Consider the following 24,664-nt stretch of genomic DNA (forward strand, 5'->3'; position numbering starts at 1 on the left):
CAGAGCTATAATCCCAAAATTCTGAGAACTTGGAGACTTTACCTTGATTGATTTCAGCTGCAGAAGGCCCCAAACTCAAGCTCTTCTTCTGTTGAGCATTTTTGGCAAGAAGTGTGTGCTTGTCATCGTTCCCTGTATCCATCTCTGAAATGGTGACAGCCAGAATCCGGCAGAAATTAGCGAGCTGCTGCTGATCAAAATTGGATACTAAGGAACTCAGATTGGGGACTTCATCTAGTCGGATCATTTCCTACAGAAGACAAAAATGAAACAATCTCCATGCTCAATTCACTCAAGAGATTGGATGTGCCTCTCTTTTGCATCCCCCTAAATATGGGGCTCAGTGGCTAGATCACTTAGGTTCCTATCCCAGCTCTGTAACTTGCAGCTCCGAAACCTTAGTTAAGTTATAAAAACCTTTCGAGTCTTTGCTTGTTCATCTGTAAAACGGGACTAACCTGCCTCATGGGATTAGTCTGAGGACTAAATTTACCTTTTGATCACCACTGTTTTCACTTGTTCTTGTGGTATATTTTGCCTACTTTTTTAAAAAATGGAAATGCCTACCACTCAAGTTTTGCAAATCATAAATTACCATTCTTACTACAGATTTTCTTCTTAAAAAAATAAAACACTTCAAATATAGCTAAAGGCCTCTGTGTACTCCCCATCCAGTCGCATTTTCCTATCTCCTCGCAGAAGTAGCCATTATTTTGAACTTTGTGTTTATTATTCCCATGCATATTTTTATATTTACAAATATTTCCATTAAAATACATGGTACTGCTCTGCATGCAGTGTGAATGATACCATACTATACCTTACTTTTCATCCAACATTTTGAAGTTTATCTACTGATACGAGCAGCTGATTCAATCACTTCCCACCGTTTTACCTCACAGTTTAATCATTTCTCTTTTCTTTAATAGACAGGGTCTCACTCTGTTGCTCAAGCTAGAGTGTGGTAGTGTCATCATAGCTTACTACAGACTCAAACTCCTAGGCCCAAGCAATCCTCCCACCTCAGCTTCCCAAGTAGCTAGGACTACAGGTGCGTGCCATTACACCTGGCTAATATTTTAATACTTTTTCTTTTTTTTTTTTTGAGATGGCATCTCAATCTGTCGCCCAGGTTGGAGTGCAGTGGCGTGATCCTGGCTCACTGCAAACTCCACCTCCCGGGTTCAAGCAATTCTCCTGCCTCAGCCTCCCAAGTAGCAGGGACTACAGGTGCCCACCACCACGCCTGGCTAATTTTTGTATTTTTTAGTAGAGGTGGGATTTCACCATGTTGACCAGGCTGGTCTTGAACTCCTGACCTCAGGTGATCCATCCACCTTGGCCTCCCAAAGTGCTGGGATCACAGGCATGAGCCACTGCGCCCGGCCAGCACTTCATTTTTATAGAGAAAGTGTCTCACTACTGTTGCCCAGGCTGGAACTCCCAGACTCAAGCAATCCTCCCACCTTGGCCTCCTAAAGTGCTGACATTACAGGCGTGAGCCACTGTGCCTGACCCTTTCTTCTTGTAACACGTATTTAGGTAAACTACAGTTTTTCACCATTAAACAATGTTGCAATGAACATTCCTACAGGTACTCTCTGTGTACACATATGTGACCATTTATCCAGAGTGAGAGCAAGAATTGTCTTTTTCTTGACTTTACTAGAAATATTTCCAAAACATTTAAATTAAGTTTAATATTTGCTGTAAATTTTTAATAAATACCCTATAGCTGTTATATTTTAATAAATACCCTATATATTGTTTCTAAGTTTTCCTTCCATTGCTAGCTTTTATTAGGAATGATAATTTTATGGAATGCCTTGTTATTTGGTTCTATTCTCATTTATTACTCCTTAAAATCTGTAAATGTCATGTACTACATGAGCTTTTCTCATTTTGAACCATCCTTGTGCTACTCAGGTAACACCTGCTATCCTTTATCCCACTAATTTACTTCCACTGGATTGGGTGTTTCTCTCACTGCACAGATCACATGAACTTTTAACAATCTGTTCCTGCATCTATTTCCCAAACAATCTGACCATACTTTGATGAAGGCATATATCCTACTCTTTCTCCTGAGACTCAATGTACAGGACCTGGTAGCAACGGTATCAGTGAATGTGCCCGAAACAAGTGCATGACTCCTAGAAGCTCTCATGAATCCCACACTCCCCTCTATTTCTAGTAATGGAGGAAGACAGGAATTTGCTGTGTAGGGGGCATTGGGGAATGGCTGCTTCCGCCTTTCCTTTTCCCTAGTACAAAACAAATGTCAGCTACTGCTATTATTGGCAACTGTAACTTTCAGCTCACCAGTTCCTCTAGCCCTGTCTAACTCAGTAAATGGGTCCCAAAACAGGTCCTACCACCCCCCAGCCCACTTCTTATGGTTGTTTTAAATTTTAAGATTTTTTTTTTTTTTTAAGGCAGAGTCTTGCTGTGATGCCCAGGCTGGAGTACAATGGCACAATCTCTGCTCACTGCAACCTCTACCTCGTGGGTTCAAGCAATTTTTCTTCCCAGCCTCCCAAGTAGCTGGGACTACAGGCATGCACCACCATGCCTGGCTAATTTTTGTATATTTTTAGTACAGACAGGGTTTCACCATATTGGCCAGGCTGGTCTCCTGACCTCAAGTGATCTGCCCACCTCGGCCTCCCAAAGTGCTGGGATTACAGGCATGAGCCACCGTGGCCAGCCAAGAATTCTTATGTTTTAATTTTTGATACATACAACACATATTATGCAGCATAACAAAATGACTAGCTGTGTGTGCCTTTCCTATTGCATCTCTCTGCCTCTGGGAACCACTATCATTAATTATTATTGCCTTGCCATTTAAAAACTAGTTTTATCAATAAACAATTTGCTTTTTTGAGCTTTATGAAAATGATATGCTACCTACAGTTTTCTGCAACTGGCTTCTACCACCCGATTATTTCAATTCCTCAGCTATGTTGTTGCTTATGGCAACAGTTCATTCTTCTACTATACAATATTCCACTGTGTGAAGAAAGTACATTCATCCCTTCTCCTATTGATGGATCAGAGACTTGGTTTCAGTGTTTTGTTCTGAAACAACGAAGCTACAAATGTTCTTATGTGTTTCTTGATGCACAGGTGGAGAAGTTTTGCTGGGGCAGTGGCTTCCAAACTTTTCAGCTATCACTAGGAATGACCACTAGTAAACATACACATGGGAATGTATATATAAATGTCAAACAAAAACTTATTCAAATAATACCCTTACACAATACAGTTTGCTCTATTCTATCAGACTGACAGACCTGATGGATTGATTTCACAACCTTCTGGGTTTCAATCCTAAGAATCACTGTTCTAGGACTGAGCTTCCTCACAAGTGTGTCCAGGCACAGATTATAGGTGACCCATGGCAAAATACTGATGCCTCAGCCCTCAGGGCAAAGCTTCCCTAGGTGCTGGGGCACAAGGTATGTGGCTGTTCAACTACAAAACAAAAAAGAGAATATTCTGCTGATAAACATTTATCAGTAGTATGCAAATGTTTCCACTGATACATATACTCACCAACATTTGCCCACTCTCCCCCTCACTATGGTATTGATGTGCATTTCCTTGATTGCCAGTGAAGTTACACATCTTCTCTTTTATATTTATGGACCATTTCTTTCTCATCTGTGAAATGCTTGTTCATAATACTGCCCATTTGTCTACTGGGCTATTTGTCTTTTTCATGCTGATTTGTAAGAAATCTTTTTTTTTTTTTTTTTTTTTTTTTTTTTTGGAGAGGGAGTCTTACTCTGTTGCCTAGTCTGGAGTGCAGTGACACAATCTTGGCTCACTGCAACCTCTGCCTCCCAGGTTCAAGCAATTCTTGTGCCTTAGCCTCCCAAGTAGCTGGGGTGACAGGTGTGTGCCACCACGCCTGGCTAATTTTTATATTTTTTAGTAGACACTGAGACTGGGTTTCACCATGATGGCCAGGCTGGTCTTAAACTCCTGACCTCAAGTGATCTGCCTGCCTCAGCCTCCCAAAGTGTTGGAATTACAGACATGAGCCACCGCACCTGGCCTGTAAGAATTCTTCATAAATTCTGAATACAAATCCTTTGTTGGTTACCTGAATTGCAAATGTCTTTTCCCAGTTTACGGTGTTTCCACTTTCTTTATGGTGTCTACCCTCTTTCAAACTACACCAAGATACCCATAATGTTTGGTAGAACATGTCACCATTTTGGGGTACACAAAAAAGAATGAGAGGGAGAGGCAAGTGGGAAAAGTCATGAAGGAGCAATTCTAGACTCCTATGCTGAGACTGCGAAGGAGTCTGGAGTTTCTACTCTGGAGGCCCCCTTTCACACACTGGCTGGAACACACAATTACTGGAATAACAACAAAGCCTTTATCAAAGGGCACAAAGGGTCTGTCTGGGGCCTGCACACATCTCCAATGTGTTCCTGTAGACAATAGGCCACTTGTGCTGGGCAACGACAAGCAAGGCCTGGGGAGAGCACAGCAAGAAGAAATGAAAGCTGGGGTCACCACAGTGCACGTGAACACCCACTTCCCTGCAACAGCAACCTCTAGGAGGCTGCTCAACAGGAAGAGAAAGAAATCTGCCAACCAGCAAACAACATGGAGGCTCAGGACAGATTAGGACTGAGGAGGGAGCTCCAGATCCTAACAAGCATTACACCAAAAATGTAACACAGTGAGTCTCTAACAGAGGTCTATGAATGTATTTTTGGGTACCTGTGAATTCTTGAAATTTTTAATTTAGTTTTCATTTTGATCATAGTTTTTTTAAAAAAAGTTATGGGTCATCTGATTATCAACCTTATGACCAAGTGGCAGGATTTCAGAGCTCCCATTTGTCTCCTACTGTGCTGGTGCCAATTAACCAACTTTAATTGTTGAAGACTAATGAGAAACGATAGAGGCAGACTTCATAAGTGAAAGCCAAACATTACTACCAAGAGGAACATATCCCTTGGTAGTAATGAATGAAGGCTTCACAGCAGTTCAGATAGCGGTAGAGAAAAGTGATAAGAGAATGGAGTCACTGCACAGCATACAGTAGCACAGACATGCTACAAAGAACTTGCCCCATGGTAATGAGTGAGGGGCAATTTGATTTCAGCAAAGTAACATGCGGCATCACACTACATTCACAGAGTCAATCTGAAGTTCTGAGTTTTAGAATTAGTTTGCTTTCAATGTATATGTTTGTTTAGGTTTTACAGTCATGAAAGAACCACTAGTATAAAGGGTAATCCAGGTTTACACTTGAATATATCTAAGTAACACAAGACATAATTTAACACTTTCTTTTAAAAAAGCTTTATATATTAGTCAGGTTTGAGAATCCAATGGTCTGAGACACCCTTCCCCATCTGGTCAGCTGGAGGACACAGCTCACCTTTTTAACACCCAAAATATCTTCAATGAGGGTTGCTGTTTGTAAGAATGTCTTCTTACTTGTCATCAGTGTAAACAGGAAGATCACAAAGTCATTCTTTTCTGCCAAACGCTTTGTAACTCCCTCCGTCTGTCACAAGAAGAAAAGGCAGAATAAGTTGTAAGTACAAAATAAATTATGTAGAGCAAGGCATCCTTTACCGACAGTGAAAAGCAATTTCACCTCTGAAAACTGGCATGAGTCAACAAAACGGGAACGGCACGACTTAACTGTGGGAAACATTCATTAACTCCCCAGCCATGGAAGAAAAAAGCCTCCTGACATTCAGGCTACACAAGGGGAGCCCACTTGTGAGAACATAACACAATGAGATGGTATTTCCTAAGATAACTTATCTCAGAGTTCTGAAGGCCATTCTTTTTTTTTTTTTTTTTTTTTTTTGACGGAGTCTCGCTCTGTCGCCTGGGCTGGAGTGCCGGACTGGAGTGCAGTGGCCGGATCTCAGCTCACTGCAAGCTCCGCCTCCCAGGTTTATGCCATTCTCCTGCCTCAGCCTCGGGAGTAGCTGGGACTACAGGCGCCCGCCACCTCGCCCGGCTAGTTTTTTGTATTTTTTTTTAGTAGAGATGGGGTTTCACCGTGCTAGCCAGGATGGTCTCGATCTCCTGACCTCGTGATCCGCCCGTCTCGGCCTCCCAAAGTGCTGGGATTACAGGCGTGAGCCACCGCGCCCGGCCTCTGAAGGCCATTCTTAAATCTGAAATCCAACAGTGCCGAAGCATGGACTTAAGAGTCAGACCCATGTTCTAATTCCAGCCATGTGATCCTGAGCATATCACTTCTCACCTTTGGAACTCCATTTTTTCATCAGTAAAATGATCATCTTAAAAGTCTTTGAGGCCAGGCACGGTGGCTCACACCTGTAATCCCAGCACTTTGAGAGGCCAAGGTGGGCAGATCACTTGAGGCCAGGAGTTCGAGACCAGCCTGGCCAATGTGGCAAAACCCTGTCTCTAATAAAAACACAAATATTAGCTGGGTGTGGTAATGCACGCCTGTAGCCCTAGCTACTCGGGAGGCTGAGGTAAAAGGATCACTTGAGCCCAGGAGGTGGAGGTCGCAGTGAGCCGAGACGAGGCAAATGCACTCTAGCCTGGGCAACAGAGGGAAACCCTGACTCAAAACAAACAAAAAACCCAACAACAACAACAACAACAACAAAACCCCCAAGGAGTATGAAGGAAGTAAGGAAACTAGCTGGTTAAAGACCTTAAAACTTAGGTTCAAGAGTTTGGACTGGGCCGGGCGCGGTGGCTCAAGCCTGTAATCCCAGCACTTTGGGAGGCCGAGACGGGCGGATCACGAGGTCAGGAGATCGAGACCATCCTGGCTAATATGGTGAAACCCCGTCTCTACTAAAAATACAAAAAACTAGCCGGGCGAGGTGGTGGGCGCCTGTAGTCCCAGCTACTCGGGAGGCTGAGGCAGGAGAATGGCGTAAACCCGGGAGGCAGAGCTTGCAGTGAGCTGAGATCCGGCCACTGCACTCCAGCCTGGGCGACAAAGCGAGACTCCGTCTCAAAAAAAAAAAAAAAAAAAAGAGTTTGGACTGAAAACTGCAGTACTGTCAAGTGCAGTGGCTCACACCTGTAATCCCAGCTACCCAGGAGGCTGAGGTGAGAGGACAGCTTGAGGCCAGGAGTGTGAGGCCGCAGTGAGCTACAATCTCACCACTGCATTCCAGCATGCGGACAGAGTGAAACCTTCTCTCTAAAAATAAAGAAACTGCAATACTGCTAGCTTACACACACACACCTCCCACCCCTACTGCCTTAAGGCAACTAGAGCTTAGTGGCTTTAATATTTCTTTTTTTTTTTTCAGCCTTTAAACTGAAAAAATTCCAAGGCTTACTGCAATAAACTTGACCTCTCCCTAAAAAGTATAATCAAGTGTACAGACACACACAGTTTGGTAAATGGGAACCCCAAGTTAGGAAGCATTTCAGAATCAGTGAAATGAGGTATGTCACAGCAAATTTAATTTTCTTTCAATTTTAGAGACAGGGTCTCACTCTGTTGCCCAGGCTGAGGCCATGACTATTCACAAGTACGAATATAGCTCACTGAAGCCTCAATCACCTGGACTCAAGCAAGCCCCCCACCCTCAGCCTCCCGAATTGCCAGATCCCCCCACCTCAGGCTCCTGAATCACTGGGACTACAGGCGTGCACCACCACACCTGGCCAATTTAATTTTCAAAGTGAAGGCATCAATAAAGATGTGCCAAGTATATAAATCTTCAACGATCCCATTAAATAGGACACTAAAGAAAGCAATCTCAGTCTGTACTGATACATCTCTGTTCTTCAGTTGTAGCACTGACACATTAAAAAAAAAAAAAAAAAAAAGAGAGAAAAAAAAACAAGGTTGTATTCCCAAACTACATACAGTACCTACACTGGCTATGAGATGTGAAACAGGACTGACTCTACTTTTACTGAGACAAGCAAAAGTTCTGGAAGATCCAAAGAAACAGAACAAAAAGAGAAATAAATTTATCACTTTCTCTCTATCTCCAGGCTGTCAAATACACAATCCTGCTGCTCTAACTAGCTACCCTTCACTACCCACCTTTCTCCTCTCTTCAATTTATCAAAGTACTACTCCTTTTACAGACTGGCTAAAATGACTCCTCTTGGAAAGCCTTCCTAAGTCAAGACTGGCCACCCAAAAGGCCATCACAATCCTTCCTTTCCTCTACATCACAAGTTCTTAACTGAAGCCAAAAAGCACTAAAACGATATATAAAATGTTGCATGCAACTACTGGGGAGAGTTTTTTCCATATAATATTCATCGTAGTTTTTTTTTTTTTTTTTAAAGACAGGGTCTCACTCTATAGCCCAGGCTGAGTGAGTGTACTGGCACAATCATGGCTTACTGCAGCCCTGACCTCTCAGGCTCATGCAATCCTCCCACCTTAGCCTCCTGAGGAGCTGGGACTATAGGTATACACTACCACATCCTGCCAGTTTTTTATTTTTTTGTAGAGACAGGTTCTCGCTATGTTGCCCAGGCTAGTCTTGAACTCTTGGACACACATGATCCTCCTGCCTCGGGCTATCAAAGTGTTGAGATTATAGGTGTGAGCCACTGCGCCCAGCCTAATCTTAAGCTCTTGACCTAGTATTTGTCAAGTATCTAAACAAGGAGCTACAAACTAGCATCCGGTAGGCCAAGCTTTTTCTGATGAGCAGTACTGTTTTTTTTGTATTTTATTTTTTAAGAGAGTCTCATTCTGTCACTCAGGCTGGAGTGGAGTGGTACGATCTCAGCTCACTGCAACCTCTGTCTCCTGGGTTCAAGTGATTCTCCTGCCTCAGCCTCCCAAGTAGCTGGGACTACAGGCATGCACCACCACGCCCGGCTAATTTTTGTGTTTTTAGTACAGATAGGGTTTCACCATGTTGGCCAGGGTGGTCTGGAACTCCTGACTTCAGGTGATCCACCCACCTCAGCCTCCCAAATTGCTGGGATTACAGGTGAGAGCCACCATGCCCAGTCAAAAGTACTTTTTAAACTTTTGAATTCAAACATCTTTAGAGAGGACACCCTTGCTCCAGTTTAGTCACAGTTTACACAAGTCCCCTCTCCAACACCAGCAATTCCAAACATTTCCTGTTTTCTGCCTGATCCCTGGAGGCATTGGTGTTTGAAATCCTAAGAGCCCCAATTTCTCTATGTAACATGGAATTCAGCCAGATAGCACATAATTGGACCATATCATCCCATGTTGCTTAAAATTTTTTTAAAATTTAAAAATACTTTTAGTTGATATATAATAAAGGTACATAATTTCAGGAAGCATATAATTTAATACATTCATATAATTTATAAAGATCAAATCAATGTACTCGGGATAGCCATCAGCTTAAATACTTGTCTTTTATGTTAAGAACCATTCAAATTCTCTTCTAGCTATTTTGAAATGTAAAACAGATTATTATAAACTAAGTCACCCTTACTGATTTATCCTAACACTAGGTCTTATTTATCAACCCATATACTTGTACCCATTAATCAACTTCTCTTCATACATTTTTTTTAACTTAACTATTTTATTGGAATGTCACTGATTAACAATAGGTATCATGATTTTAAAACAGCCTCATAAAACTACTGACTATATGGAAGTTGCCAATGATAGAGTCATTATTTTATACACTATCTTCTTCTATAAGGACAATTTCTTTTTGGCCTTAGTTGCAAGAATTGTGCATTTCCTGAACAATTTGTTTTTTAGCTTATAGATCTCCCTGTGCCTATCTCTGTCATTAGCTATACATGGCTACTGAGCACTTGAAAGGTGGCCAGGCCAAACTGAGATGTGCTCTGGTGTTCAAATGAGAAGGAAAAGAAAAAAAAACATTGGATTTTGAGAGCTTAATACCAAAAAAAGTAAGTATCTCATTAATAATTACTACATGTTAGAATGACAATATTCTTGATACACTGTGTTAAATAGAATTTATCATTAAAATTAGCTTCACTATTTCTTCCTACTTTTTTCTTTAAAAAAATGTGGCTACGAGGAAATTTAAAATAACCCAAGTGGCTTGCATTATATTTCAATTTTACAGCACTACTATACATGCTGAATTATATAAGTGTTCAAACAGATTCCTTTATTTGTGTTGGCTGCTAAGAAGCTTGAAGCCAAATTTGTGCCCATCCATAATACAGATGATTTTATGGTCTTCATTTTTATATCAGCCCAATTCCTGGCTACATGTTATATCCCCACCCTTGTTTTATTTATCTTCTTCTTTCTTACCTACTTCTAAGTTCGTGATCTTGGTAGATTTTGCATACACCCACAAGATGCCAGAAATCTCATTTTGAATGAGGCAAGAAATGAAATGGAGCTCAGTGTTTCTTTTTTATTTCCACAGCATACAGGGTTCACATCTATAACATTGTCTCATTCTGCCATGTATTATGATTCACGGTTTACATAGTTCATCTTAAGTTTCTAAAAGGTACTGTGTCTTATAAAAACTAACATTTATATATTGTTTTACAAAGTGTTTTCACATCTACTATCTCAGTTCTCACAATAAATCTATGATGTTAATATGACTGCTAACTGCACTCTATTGGTAAGAAGCTACGGCTTGGGAGGTGTACTAAGCCAAGGGCCAGAACACAAAATCAGGTCCTAACACTAAATGCCATCCTCTTTTGTTTCTACTAAATTGCTTCCTTTATTCACCATTCTTCCTGGCTCAATGGTCAACCTAGTAGAGAGTCCTGCTCAATATATGGGGCGGGGGGGGGGACCCTTCTGGTTCTCATTTTGTTTTCTAACAAGGAAAATGAAGAAACAGGCATAATGGAGTTAAAATGAGTCTTAAAGGTCACAGTCTGCCAAAGCTTGTCATCTTTTGACAAGTGTTCAGTTTCTACTCAGACAGCTCCAAGCTCCAAGGCCAAAGGAGTTTACTACCTGCTGCAGCAGTTCTGGCTCTTAACAACCGCTACAAAATTCTGCCTCCCTATAATTTCTACCAGTTAGTCCTGATTTTCAGGCACACATAAAATAAGCCCAATTCCCCCACTATCTGAATACAGCTCTCACATCTGCCACCCCACCCGAATATTCCCATCTTAACCCTTGCAGATCTGGTAGGGAGATACACGGAGCCCTAATGGCAGGGTACTTACACAGACACAGGTATTATACAGGATACTCAAGCAGTCCTTGGACATTTCATCACTTACTGAAAGTTAAAGGGTAATGACTGGTTATTTTTCTCATTGAAAAGACAGTATAACAGTTACATTTTTTTTCAGCGTAAGAACTGTTATAACTCCCTCCAAGACGATGATTTTTCTTTTAACATACTCCTTCCAGTCCCTGTCTACCAAAGATTTTCATAGTGTCCATCAGAATCTATAAGCCCATTTGCATATTGCTTTTGGTTTGATACAGCAGTTGTTTTCTTATTATGCCCCAAAGTCTTCATAATTTCAACCTGTTGTTGTGCCATCATTTAATAAAGCCATTTTCCCTTAATGTCTTGCTTAGGATATATCTACGATTTGGGGTGGTTTTTTTTGGCTATTTAAATAGACCACAAATAAGCAACTTAATACATATGTGTATCCTTTTAATGCTTGTATTAAACTGGTTCCTCAAGATACATTTTCAAAAGCAGAACTACTAGAATCTAAAGTATAAGCATTTTGTTCTGTTCATTTGTTTTGGTTTTTTAAAGATGAGGTCTTACTCTGTCACTCAGGGGCAAGATCACAGCTCACTGTAGTCTCGAACTCCTAGGCTCAAGCAATTCTCCCTCCTTGCCCTCCCGAGTGGCTAGGACTGCATGCGCGCGCATCACGCCTGGCTAAAAGTTAAAAGTATAAGCATCTCAATTGCTCTTGTTATAAATTTCCATTGAAAGTCCTATTAGCAACAAACAAATATACCATTTTTATCAGACTCACTAACCGAGCATTTCTTTTTTTATTGCTGTTATCTGTATTGGGCAAATGGCTTTTAATGTCTGATCTATTACTAATTCTAATAAAGAACCTACTACTTCCCTGTGAGCAGGAACAGGAAAGCAGCATAAAAAGGAAACTTAATTTTCATAAGCCCAAAACCAACAGATGATGAAACTGAGTATGAACCATGGACAGAGTGTTTTATTTGGCACCGCTTCTATTTTTAAAAACTGTTTCTATTTGCTCCTAAGCTGCCAGGAATGCTAAAATGCTAGGTCTCCTTCTCAGATCCCAATGGGCAGCCCCACTAAGCTAGCCTGACTAGACAGGTTGCCTCACATAATCCTGAGACAATGTAGACCCTCTGCATCCCTTATCACCACCTTTCAACCTACTGGGGCTCTGTGATTGATTTATTTAACGACTTCAGAGCAGGGTAAAACACTGCTCTGTATGTCTCACTATATATCTCACTATTTCTAGATCCTCCACTTTTAAAAGGAATTAGGATTCACTCATTCATCAAGTATTATTCAGCATCAACTCTAGAGCAGATACAGTGGTGAGGGAAAAAAAGTCTCAGCCTTCATGGAACCTATAAATCTAGTGGGAGGAAGAGAGACTAAACAAGTGCACCAACAAATAATTACAATATGCTACTTGCTATGAGGGTAGACAGAGAACATGAAAGATCAAGTTAGACAGAATGCACAGTTGAGACATTAAAAATGAATATAAATCCTCTTAACCACTACTGCATGCACAAATGAGGCCTTATATAGTGTATAGGACCCCTAATAGGTTAGGGGTAAAAAAAAAAAAAAAACCTTTTAAATTAAAAAAATGCAAAGCTGGTAGGAGGGCATTCACCAAACATTAACTGAAGTCATCTCTGGCTTTTAACGCCAGAGTAAAGTGCATTCGCTTTTTTATTTTAAATTAAATACTGAAGCTGGGTGTGGTGGCTCATGCCTGTAATCCCAGCACTTGGGAGGCTGAGGTGGGCAGATCACTTGAGGTCAGGAGTTCGAGACCAGCCTGGCCAACATGGTGAATCCCCATCTCTACTAAAAAAAAAATACAAAAATTAGCCAGGTATGGTGGCGGGCGCCTGTAACCCCAGCTACTTGAGAGGCTGAGGCAGGAAAATCACTTGAGCTTGGGAGGTGGAGGTTGCAGTGAGCCAAGATCATGTCACTGCACTCCAGCCTGGGCAACAGAGCCAGATTCTGTCTCAAAAAAAAAAAAATTTTTTTTGTATACCTAAAAAGAATATTTGTAACACGTGTAAGTCATAAAAAATAATAATAGAATATTACCCATATATCTACCGCTCAGCTTAAGAAATAGTGCATACCAAAACACTCTGACTTCTTACCATTCACACTCTAGTAATGACTGAACTTTTTATAAAGAGCATATATCACCTTTCTAACAAAAAATAGGTTTTTAAAAATTAAAAGAGTGATCTTACCAGGTTATTGCTTACTCTCTCAGCTAGTTATATATGAGAAATAAGAATTTCCCAAGGAAACATAGAAGCTGGATCACAGGACTATCAAAAGTACAAAGATGTATTCTTTTAACCCAGATCTGAATTTCTACGCAGTACAGAATGCATAAAGATAGTTGCTTAGCTGGGGGAGGAGAGAGCAATCTGTAGCTGAAGGTAAGACATGTCCTCAGTATTAAGAGTCAGGAAGGGAAGGAAGAAGGCAGCTGCTGGGAACTGCCACCATATTGGCACGTTGGAAAACAAGGACCAGCAGCTAACAGGTATACTTACTTTTCAGTTTCTGTCCCCGGATAGAGATCGTAGGCCTCATAAGAATTTCTACAAGAAGCTATAAAAAAAATTAGATAAAATCTTCAAAATTAATTCAAAGCATAACTTATAAAATGATTTTGCCATAACCATTCATTGCCCATATATCTGTCACAGTATTACAAGACCCTTTTGTTCCAGGAGGCAGTAAGGTTCAGTAAAAGGAACACTGCAGCAAGTCAGGAGACCCAGGTTCTAGTTCCAGCTTGGCCACCTACTTGCCCTTCTCTGGGCCTCAGTTTTCTCATTTTTGAAAAGAAGTATTTTAGAGTAAGTAATCTCTGTGATCTAATGTGGCTTTAATTTCTGAAAAGCTGCAGAACATTATTACTATGATTCTTCTGCTTAAGGCATATTTGTAAGTGTAAGTTTATTTAAAAAGGTCTCAGAAGATACACCATAAATTGTTAACGCTGATTTCTACAGGGTTGGGTATGCATGTATTTTTTATTTTACATACTTTTAATACAACTTTGCACAAACTGTTTGAAATAAGCATGAATTTAAAAATTCATTCTATGGAGAGAAAGGATAGTTGATAAAAGGATCAATCCATTAGAAAGATAACAACTACAAACACATATGTACCTAACAACAGAGCCCAAAAATACATGAACCAAAAGCTGGCAGAAATGAAGCAAAGAGATAATTCAAAAATATAAGTTGGACACTTTAATAACTCTGCTTTCAATAATAGACAACTAGGCAGACTAGCAAAGAACTAGAAGACTTGAACACAATGAACACATACATCCTAACAGACATGTACAGAACACTCCATGCAGCCGGAACAGAACATACATTCTACTCAAGTGGACATGAGACATTCTCCAGGACGGATCATATTTCAGGCCACTAAACAAGCCTCAATAAATTTAAAAGCACTGAAATCATATACAGTATGTTGTCTGGCCACAATGGAATGAAATAAAAAAGAAATTTGGGAAATTCATGAATTATGTGGATAATTTAAAAAACCCATCCTAAATAATAATGGTCCAAAGAAGAAATCATAAGGGGAAGTATAAAGTATCCAAGATGGATGAAGACACCAAAACTTACGATGTAGCTAATGGAGTGCTCAGAGGAAAATTTATAGCTGTAAATGCCTACATTAAAAGAAAATTCCTTTTCCTTTTTTTTTTTTTTTTTGAGACAGTCTTTCTCTGTCTCCCAGGCTGGAGTGCAATAGCCCGATCTTGGCTCACTGCAACCTCCGCCTCCTGGGTTCAAGCGATTACCCTGCCTCAGCCTCCAGAGCAAAAGGAATTACAGGTGCCCACCACCACTCCTGGCTACGTTATGTATTTTTAGTAGAGACGAGGTTCTGCCATATTGGCCAGGCTGGTCTCAAACTCCTGACCTCAGGTGATCCGCCCACCTTGGCCTCCCAAAGTGTTGGGATTACAGGCGTGAGCCACTGCACCCGGCCAAATAAATTTGTTTCTAATCAATAACCTAATCTTCTGCCTTAAGACACTGGAAAAAGAGCAGACTAAACCCAAAGCAAGCAAAAGGGAGAATAAGAGTTGAAACAAATGAAACACAGAACAGAAAATAACAGAAAATGAACAAAACCAAAAGCTGGCTCTTTGAAAAGACTGGCAAATTCTTAGCTAGACCAACCAAGAAAAAAGGAGAGAGGATACAGATTACTATACTCAGAAATAAAGGAGAGGGCATTACCACCAACCTTATGGCAACAAAAGTCAATATAAGGAACTACTATGAACAACTGTATGCCAACAAATTAGATAACCTAAACGAAATGGACACATTCCTAGAAAGACATAAAACACATAAAAACTGACTTAAGAAGAAACAGAGGCTGAGCATGGTTGTTCCTGCCTGTAATCCCAACACTTTGGGTGGCTGAGGTGGGAGGACTGATTGAAGCCAGAAGATTGAGATCACCCTGGCCAACATAGCAAGACCCCATGTCTCTACAGATAAAATAAATTAGCTGGGTGTGGTGGTATGCCTATAGTTCCAGCTACTCGGGAGACTGAGGCAGGAGGATTACTTGACCCCAGAAGATTGAGGCTGTAGTGAGCTATGATCATGCCAATGTACTCCAGCCTGGATGGAAGGGCGAGACTCCATCTGTTTAAAAAAAATAAAGAAGACGAAACAGAATATCTGAATAGCCCTAGAGCAAGTAAAGAGATTGACCTAGTGATTTAAAAAAACAAAACAAAACAACAACAACAAAAAAACTACCCATAAAGAAAAACCCTGGACATGATGCCTCCACTGGTGAACAACACAAGACATTTAAAGAATCACCAATTCTTCCCAAACTCTTCCAAAAAACAGAAGAGGAGGAAACATTTCCCAACTCACTCTTTGAGACCAGTATTACCCTGATACCAAAACCAAAGACATAACAAGAAAACTACAGATGAGTATCTCTTATACATATATACATAAAAATTCTGAAAACCCTAGCAAACAAAATCCAGACACATATAAAAAGGATTATAGTCCACGCATGGTGGCTTACACCTATAATCCCAGCACTTTGAGAGGTCAAGGCAGGAGGATTACTTAAGCCCAAGAGTATGAGACCAGCCTGGGCAACATAGTGAGACCCTGTCTCTACAAAAATTAAAACAAAAAATTAACCAAGCATGGTAGCATGCACCTGTAGTCCCAGCTACTCAGGAGGCTGAGATGGGGGGATCGCTTGAGCCCAGGAGAAGCTGCAGTGAGCTGTGATCATACCACTGCATTCCAGCCTGGGTGACAGAGAGACCCTGTCTCAAAAAAAAAAAAAAAAAAAAAAAAAAGGATTATACACCATGACGAAGTGGAATTTATCCCAGGAATGTAAAGTTGGTTCAACATATGAAAATCAATATAATACACCATATCAACAGAATAAAGGACAAAATCCAAAAGCCACACAGTCATCTCAACAGATGCAGAAAAAGCATCTGGAAAAAATCCAACACACTTTCATGATAAAAACAATCAACAAGGAATAGAAGACAACTTCTTCAGCCTGATAAAGGGCTTTTATTAAAATACCCACAGCTAGTATCATGCTTAACAGTGAAGACTAAATGCTTTCCCATTAAGATGAGGAAAAAGACAAAGACGTCCACTCTCGCTACTTCAGTTTAACATTGTATTGAGTGTTCTAAGGCAATTAGGGAAAAATAAAAAAAAGAAATTAATGGCACCCAAATTGGAAAGGAGTAAGTAAAACTAATTATTTACAGATGTCATAATCTAGAATATAGAAAATTCCTAAGGAATTCACTAAAAAAACTATTAGTGCCAATAAGCAAGAGTTCAGCAAGATTTCACGATAGGTGATCAATATACATAAATCAACTGTATTTCTACAATTGTAGCAAGAAGCAATTCAAAACTGGAATTATGAAAGCAATTCCATTTAAAAGAGCATCAAAAACAGTAAAGACACTTAGAAATAAGTTTAACAAGTGCAAGACTTGTACAACAAAACATTTTTGAAAGAAATTAAAGACAATAAAAAATGGAAAGCTATCTTGTGGTTCATGGATCAGAATATTTAATATTGCCGGGCGCGGTGGCTCAAGCCTGTAATCCCAGCACTTTGGGAGGCCGAGACGGGCGGATCACGAGGTCAGGAGATCGAGACCATCCTGGCTAACACGGTGAAACCCCGTCTCTATTAAGAAATACAAAAAACTAGCCGGGCGAGGTGGCGGGCGCCTGTAGTCCCAGCTACTCGGGAGGCTGAGGCAGGAGAATGGCGTAAACCCGGGAGGCGGAGCTTGCAGTGAGCTGAGATCCGGCCACTGCACTCCAGCCTGGGTGACAGAGCGAGACTCCGTCTCAAAAAAAAAAAAAAAAAAAAAAAAAAAAAAAAAAAAAAAAAAAAAAAAAAAGAATATTTAATATTAAGATGATAATACTCCCTAAATTGACCTACAAATTCAATGCAATCACTATCAAAATCTCAGCTGGCTTCTTTGCAGAAATTGGCAAGCTGATCCTGAAATTCACATGCAAATACAAGAGATGCATAACAGCCAAAACAATCTTGATCTGTAAATACAAAAATAAACCCCTGTGTCTATACGATCAGTTGATTTTTGACAAGGTTGCCAAACCAATTCAATAATGAAAGAGTAGTTTTTTCAGCAAGTGGTGCTGTGACAACTGGATAGTCACATGCAAAATAATGAAACTGGACCCCTGCCTCACATGATAAACAAAAATCAATGCAAATAGATCAAAGATCTAAATGTAAGATAAAAAATATAAAATTCTCAGAAGAATACACAGGTAAATCTTTGTGACCTTGGATTAGGAAATGGTTTCTTAGATGCACACCAATACCCAAGCAACAAAAGATAAAATGAACTTCATCAAAAGTAAAGACTTTGTGTTTCAAAGGACACCATCAAGAGGTGAAAAGACAGCTACTTAATGGGGGAAAATATTTGCATATTACAAGAAATTAGTATCCAGAAACGAATACAACTCAATAATAAAAAGACAACCCAATCAAGAAATGGAGAAAGCAGATGAATGCACATTTCTCCAAAAGTTCAATAAATAGATGATCAACATTAGTCATCAGGGAAAAGCAAAACAAAACCACAATGAGATACCTCTTCATACCTACTAGGATGGCTATAATGAAAAAGTTTACAAATAGTAACTATTAGCAAAGATGTGGAGAAATTAGAACCTTTATACATTGCTGGTAACATGTAAAATGGTGCAAGTGCTTCAGAAAGCAGTCTGGCAGATCCTTAAAAATTAAAGAGTTACCAGCAACTCCACTACTAGGTATATACCAAGGGAATTTTTTTTTTTTTTTTTTTTTTTTTTTGAGAGGGAGTCTCGCTCTGCCACCCAGGCTGAAGTGCAGTGGCGCGATCTCGGCTCACTGCAAGCCCCGCCTCCCGGGTTCCCGCCATTCTCCTGCCTCAGCCTCCCGAGCAGCTGGGACTACAGGCGCCTGCCACCATGCCCGGCTAATTTTTTGTATTTTTAGTAGAGATGGGGTTTCATTGTGTTAGCCAGGATGGTCTCGATCTCCTGACCTCGTGATCCGCCAGTCTAGGCCTCCCAAAGTGCTGGGATTACAGGCTTGAGCCACCGCGCCCGGCGGGAAATTTTTTAATAAGACAATCTAATAGAAAATGAAAACATGTCCATATAAAAATTTATATGCCAATGTTCATGGCAGCATTATTAATCATAGCAGATTATTAATAACAGTCAAAAGTGGGAACAACCCAAATGTCCATCAACTGATGAATGGATAAATAAGATGTGGTCTATCCATACAACAGAATATTTCTTGACAATAAAAAGGAATGGAGTATTGGTACATGTTATAACATGGATTAACCCTGAGAGCATTATGTTAAGCAAAAGAAGCCAGTCACAAAAGACCACGTATTGTATGACTCCATTTATGTGAAATGTCCAGAATAATTAAATCTATAAAGACAGAAAGATTAGTGGTTGCCTAAGGATGGGGGAGGGAGGCCTTGGGAGGAAATGGAGAGTGGCTACTGAAGAATATGGTATTTCTTTTTTGGAGTGATGAAAATGTTTTAAAATCAATTGTGGTGAGAGTGGTATATAACTCTGACTATACTAAAAAACCGAGTTATATCTTGTAATATATCTTTTAAATGGGTGACTTGCATGACATGAATATCTCAATAAAGCTATTATTTAAAACAATAAAACACCTCATGCTCAGTTAAAGCTAGACATAAAAAGCCACATGGTGGATGATTCTGTTATATGAAATATCCATAACAGGTGATATGGTTTGGCTCTGTCCTCACCCAAATCTCACCTTGAATTGTAACAATCCTCATGTGTCAAGGGTGGGACCAGGTGGAGGTAACTGGATCATGGGGGCGGTTCCCCCATGCTGTTCTCGTGATAATGAGGGAATCTCACGAAATCTCATGGTTTTGTAAGTGTCTGGCATTTCCTCTGCTTGCACTCACTCTGTCCTGCTGCCCTGTGAAGAAGGTGCCTGCTTGTCCTTTGCCTTCTGCCATGACTGTGAGTTTCCTGAGGCCTCCCCGGCCATATGGAACTGTGAGTCAATTAAACTGTGAGTCAATTAAACTGTGAGTCAATTAAACTACCCAGTCACAGGTATTTCTTCACTGCAGCATGAGAACGGACTGATACAATAGGCATATTATGGACATTATGGATATTTCACAATAGGCATAATACAGACATAAAATAGATTAATGGTTGCCAGAGCTAGGGAGAAGGGGAGATGGGGAGTGACTGCTAACTGGTACAATATTTCTTTCTGGCATGATAAAAATGTTCTGGTTATCACTGCACAATACTGATGGGTGGTTACAAGAGTTAACTTTATGATATGTAAATTATATTTCAATAAAGCTGTTATTGCTGGGCAGGCAGGGTGGCTCGTGCCTATAATCCCAGCTACTCAAGAAGGTGAGGCAGGAAGGTCATTTGAGACCAGGAGTTGGAGAGTGCCTGAGGAACAGAGCAAGACCCCTAGAACTCTAACAAATATTTAAAAAAAATTATCCAGGTATGGTGGCACGAGCCTGTAGTCCTAGCTACTTGGGAGACTGAGGCAGGAGAATCACTAGAGCCCAGGGATTCGAGGCTGCAGTGAGCCAGGACTGTACCACTGCACTCCAGCCTGCGACAGAGTACAACTCTACCTCTAAAATCATCATAACAAGTTTTAAAAGCTGTTATTTAAAAAAATTCTGTTAAACAAATTCTAGGTTAATACAAACAGAAAAAAAAAAATGTTAGAAAGGAATACTCCTGAATCTCAACAGTGGTTGAACGTTGGTGACAAGTCCTAAGATAGTTTTTCACATTTTCCTTGACAAACACCTTTTCCTTTTAAAATGAGGACCTTTGTTTTCCAAAAAAGTGCAATTTCCACTTAAAGCATTTAAAATAATCTATATGCTGAGAATATGACTAAGCCCGTATGTTTAAAGACATCCCGTATATACATATTTTACTTATTTTTTATTATTGTTTAAATCAAGCTAGGAGTTACCCTAGAACAAAAAGAAAAAAATTCTTCCTTAGCCCCTTCTAGCTATAGGCCAATACTGAGGCAGCATATCCAAGACATCTCAAGCCAAATGAAGAAAGAAGATTCCATAGCATTTTTTAAATTAAAAAGCCAGTAGGCAAATCTTTGAGACTAGATAGTTCAGCTTGAGGGTCTGAGAAAGCCTCTGTTCATCTCACACCAGCAACAAATCTTTAGAAAGTAAATCCACATGCCATGAGATTGCTCCTGGCATGAATGTGACACTATAATTCAACATCCTGAATTAAGAGAGATGTGTTATTTTAGCTTGAAGCAGATTAAAAATAAAAATCCTAAACTACTACACCACAGATTGTCAATTCTAGAGAAGCACTGGGTTCAGCTTTCTGCACATCTGTATTTAATGTCAACTGCACTTGTAGGAGAGAAAAGCAAGATGTCTCACGACTTGGGGCAACAATGAAAGTTGCCCTGAATGTAGGCCTGCTTTGCTTTGTATAATAGAGACCTAAGGTCATCCTCTAGAAAAGGTGGAGTAATTATTATAGAGTATATAACAATTTTATAGCCTGTTTTCATCATGAATTTTCCCATATTATAATTTTAACATTATATTAATAACTTCATAAAATTCAGCAAAATAGAATAACCATTACCTTCTCCTGGTAGACAGTCATTACAAATAATGTTACACCTAACCGTCTTGGTATACAAGTTTTATCTCATTTTGACTTATGTCTTCAGGAGAGTCACAGAAATGGAAACAACAGGGCAAAATGAGTAGTAATGTTTAAAGCTCTGAAGTATACTACATAAATTCTTCTCAAAAGAGATCACATTCATCCAAGCAATATGTAAGATGCTCAAGTGCATAGAATGTATTTAAAATAAATTCACTTCAAATGGAAGATAGACTATGTCAATGAATAAAAGTTCCTGAATGCCAAGCAATGGCTTACACCTGGCCCACAACTACTGAAAAGCTGGAAGATTTTTACCTACAAATCTAGATTTCCCATAACCTCTCAGGGAAACAGTCAATGGGAGAAGAAGAGTCATTTCCCCCATAAAAGCAGGCACACACTCTCCTAGTCCACCACAGTCCTCATACTCGTTTAATTTATGCAGATGAGCCTGCTCTGGGTCTGCTTCACTCCACTTAGTTACTTACTTCACATCTGCTTTGTATACTCTAAGATACACTTTTCACAGTCATGTTATAGATAGGGTCAGGTTGACAAGGAGTGATCCCACTGAGCTTTGGGCAGCATGACCCAAGAGAGACTTACTTTGGGTTCTTGCTAGTTATTAGCAGAGGAAGAAATAATAAGCTCTGTTTGGAAAATACTACCAGCAGCAGGATAGCAAGAGAGTTCACTAACAAATGCACCCGAACTGAAGGTTAGTGAGGTGCATAATGACTTAAGCAGGAGCCCATGTTTATAAAATGACTGGGATTCCTGGAGAAGCTGCCTTAACTCAAAGCAGGAGAGAAAACCCCCACACAATCAAGAACAATTGATCCAAAGATGTCTGAAGATGGGATAGGATCCTACTAGAGAGCCACATTTCCACTGAAAATAGACACCAGGCTAGAGACCTACATTATTATATTTCCTCCCATAAATACACCAGTTCTTACTGAGTAGATTTCCTGATGAAACAACTCAAAACTAAAGGGTCTCTTGTGCTGGTCAAGTAAGTAAATGCTCTAGGACCACCGGCACTGCTGTGGAGAGGGAATGCCGAGCAGCAGTTAAAGAAGAAAGGCTGTGGCTGATGACATGCATGCAGATGTCACACTCAATCTTTACTTCAGTGGAAAATGGCACCTTTAAACAAAAGGAAACTTTAATAACTGAAGTATAACGTGATACCGTTTAAAGAGTAAAATTTTTTTTTGAGACTGAGTATTGCTCTGTCACCCAGGCTGCAGTTCATGGTGTGATCTCGGCTCACTGTAGCCTCAACCTCCCAGGCTCAACCAATCCTCCCACCTAGCCCTCCAAGCAACTGGGGCTGCAGGCATGTGCTACCACTATCGGCTAATTTTTTGCATTTTTAGTAGTGATGCAGTTTTGCCATGTTGCCCAGGCTGGTCTCTAACTCCTCGACTCATGCAAATCCGCCTGCTTCGGCCTCCCAAAGTGCTGGGATTACAGGCATGAGTCACTGCACCTGGCCATGAGTACAAATTGTACATGTACAGTTTTACACACTGAACACCATTCCTGTACAATCACCACACAGATCAAGATAAAGACTAACCACAATACCCGGAAATGCCCTCTCCTTCACGTTCACTTCAGGTAATGGGGTTATGGGCAAATATCTAGGGCAGAAAAGTCAGATCCGAACCCTTCACTCATTACACCAAAACAAATTTCAAATGGTGCAAAAATTTAAACATATACAATTAAAAACTGTAAAATATTAGAAGGAAATAGGTATGTAAGTTTAAATCCAACAGTGGGAAAGGTATGAACCAAAACTCTGAAGCCATTCAAGACTGATCAATCTGACAATCTAAAAATTAAACATATCTAATTTAAAAATAACGTCAAAATTTAATTCTCAAAATAGGAAAAAAAACACAAATGACAAAGGGCTTTAAAAAATCAAAAGCACTTACAAATCGGTAAGAAAAAGGACAAATAAATAGAAAAAGGTGAAAAACAGACAACTGGCAGAAAAGGAACTACTTATAAACACAAGAAAAAATATCCAATCTCAGTAATAGAATGAATTTTAAAAACTGCAGAGAATTTATAAAGAACTCTTACAACATAATATTCAAAAGAGATATATCTCAACTAAGAAAATGAAAGAGGAGACAGTAATTTCTCCAAGGAAGATACACAAATGACAAACTCAAGAAAAGATGGTCGGCCGGGCGCGGTGGCTCAAGCCTGTAATCCCAGCACTTTGGGAGGCCGAGGCGGGCGGATCACAAGGTCAGGAGATCGAGACCACAGTGAAACCCCGTCTCTACTAAAAATACAAAAAATTAGCCGGGCGCGGTGGTGGGCGCCTGTAGTCCTAGCTACTCAGGAGGCTGAGGCAGGAGAATGGCGTGAACCCAGGAGGCGGAGCTTGCAGTGAGCCGAGATCGCGCCACTGCACTCCAGCCTGGGCAACAGCGTGAGACTCCGTCTCAAAAAAAAAAAAAAAGAAAAAAAAAGAAAAGATGGTCATCACTGGCCATCAGGGAAATGCAAATCAAGACCACAATGAGGTGTCTCTTCACACTCACTAGAATGGCTATAATCATTACAGGGCCGGAGCAGGGGCTCATGCCTGTAATCCCAGCACTTTGGGAGGCCAAGGCTGGGGGACTGTTTGAGCCCCGGAGTTTGAGACCAGTCTGGGCAACAAAACAAGACCCCATCTCAGTATTTTTTAATTTTTATTTTAAAACACTTTCAAAATGACAGATAATAACAAGTGTTGTCAATGATATAGAAAAACTGAAACCCTCAGACATTGCTGGTGGCAATGTAAAATGGTAGGGCCTCTGGGAAAACATTCTGGCAATTCCTCAACCAATTAAACATAGAGTTACCCCATATGACACAGCAACTCTATTCCTAGGTATGTATATGCCCAAGAGAAATGAAAATATGTCCACAATGAACCTGTACAAGAATGTTTATAGCACTGTTACTCATAATAGCAAAAAGACGGAGGCAATCCAAATGCCTCTCAACAAATAAGAAATGTAGCATACTCACACAATGAAACATCATTTGGCCATAAAAATGAGTATTGATACATGCTACAATACGGATGAACCTAGAAATCATTACGCTAAATGAAAAGAAGCCAGTCACAAAAGATCACATATTATATAACTGAATTTATACAAAATGCCCACAACAGAGAAATCTATA

At 40.1% G+C, this 24,664-nt stretch overlaps 1 protein-coding gene across 1 annotated transcript in view; it reads right to left on the reverse strand.

Moving 5' to 3' along the window:
• TRPC4AP (transient receptor potential cation channel subfamily C member 4 associated protein) overlaps nt 1-24,664 on the reverse strand; it is an 88,897-nt gene that overhangs the window by 37,631 nt on the left and 26,602 nt on the right. Inside the window, 4 exon segments of the mRNA XM_045362809.2 lie at nt 43-250; nt 5,411-5,539; nt 11,134-11,189; nt 13,703-13,760. Coding sequence (XP_045218744.2) covers nt 43-250; nt 5,411-5,539; nt 11,134-11,189; nt 13,703-13,760 — 451 coding nt within the window.

The sequence above is a fragment of the Macaca fascicularis genome, chromosome 10 (genome assembly GCF_037993035.2).
Source record: "Macaca fascicularis isolate 582-1 chromosome 10, T2T-MFA8v1.1".
Classification (NCBI taxonomy): domain Eukaryota; kingdom Metazoa; phylum Chordata; class Mammalia; order Primates; family Cercopithecidae; genus Macaca; species Macaca fascicularis.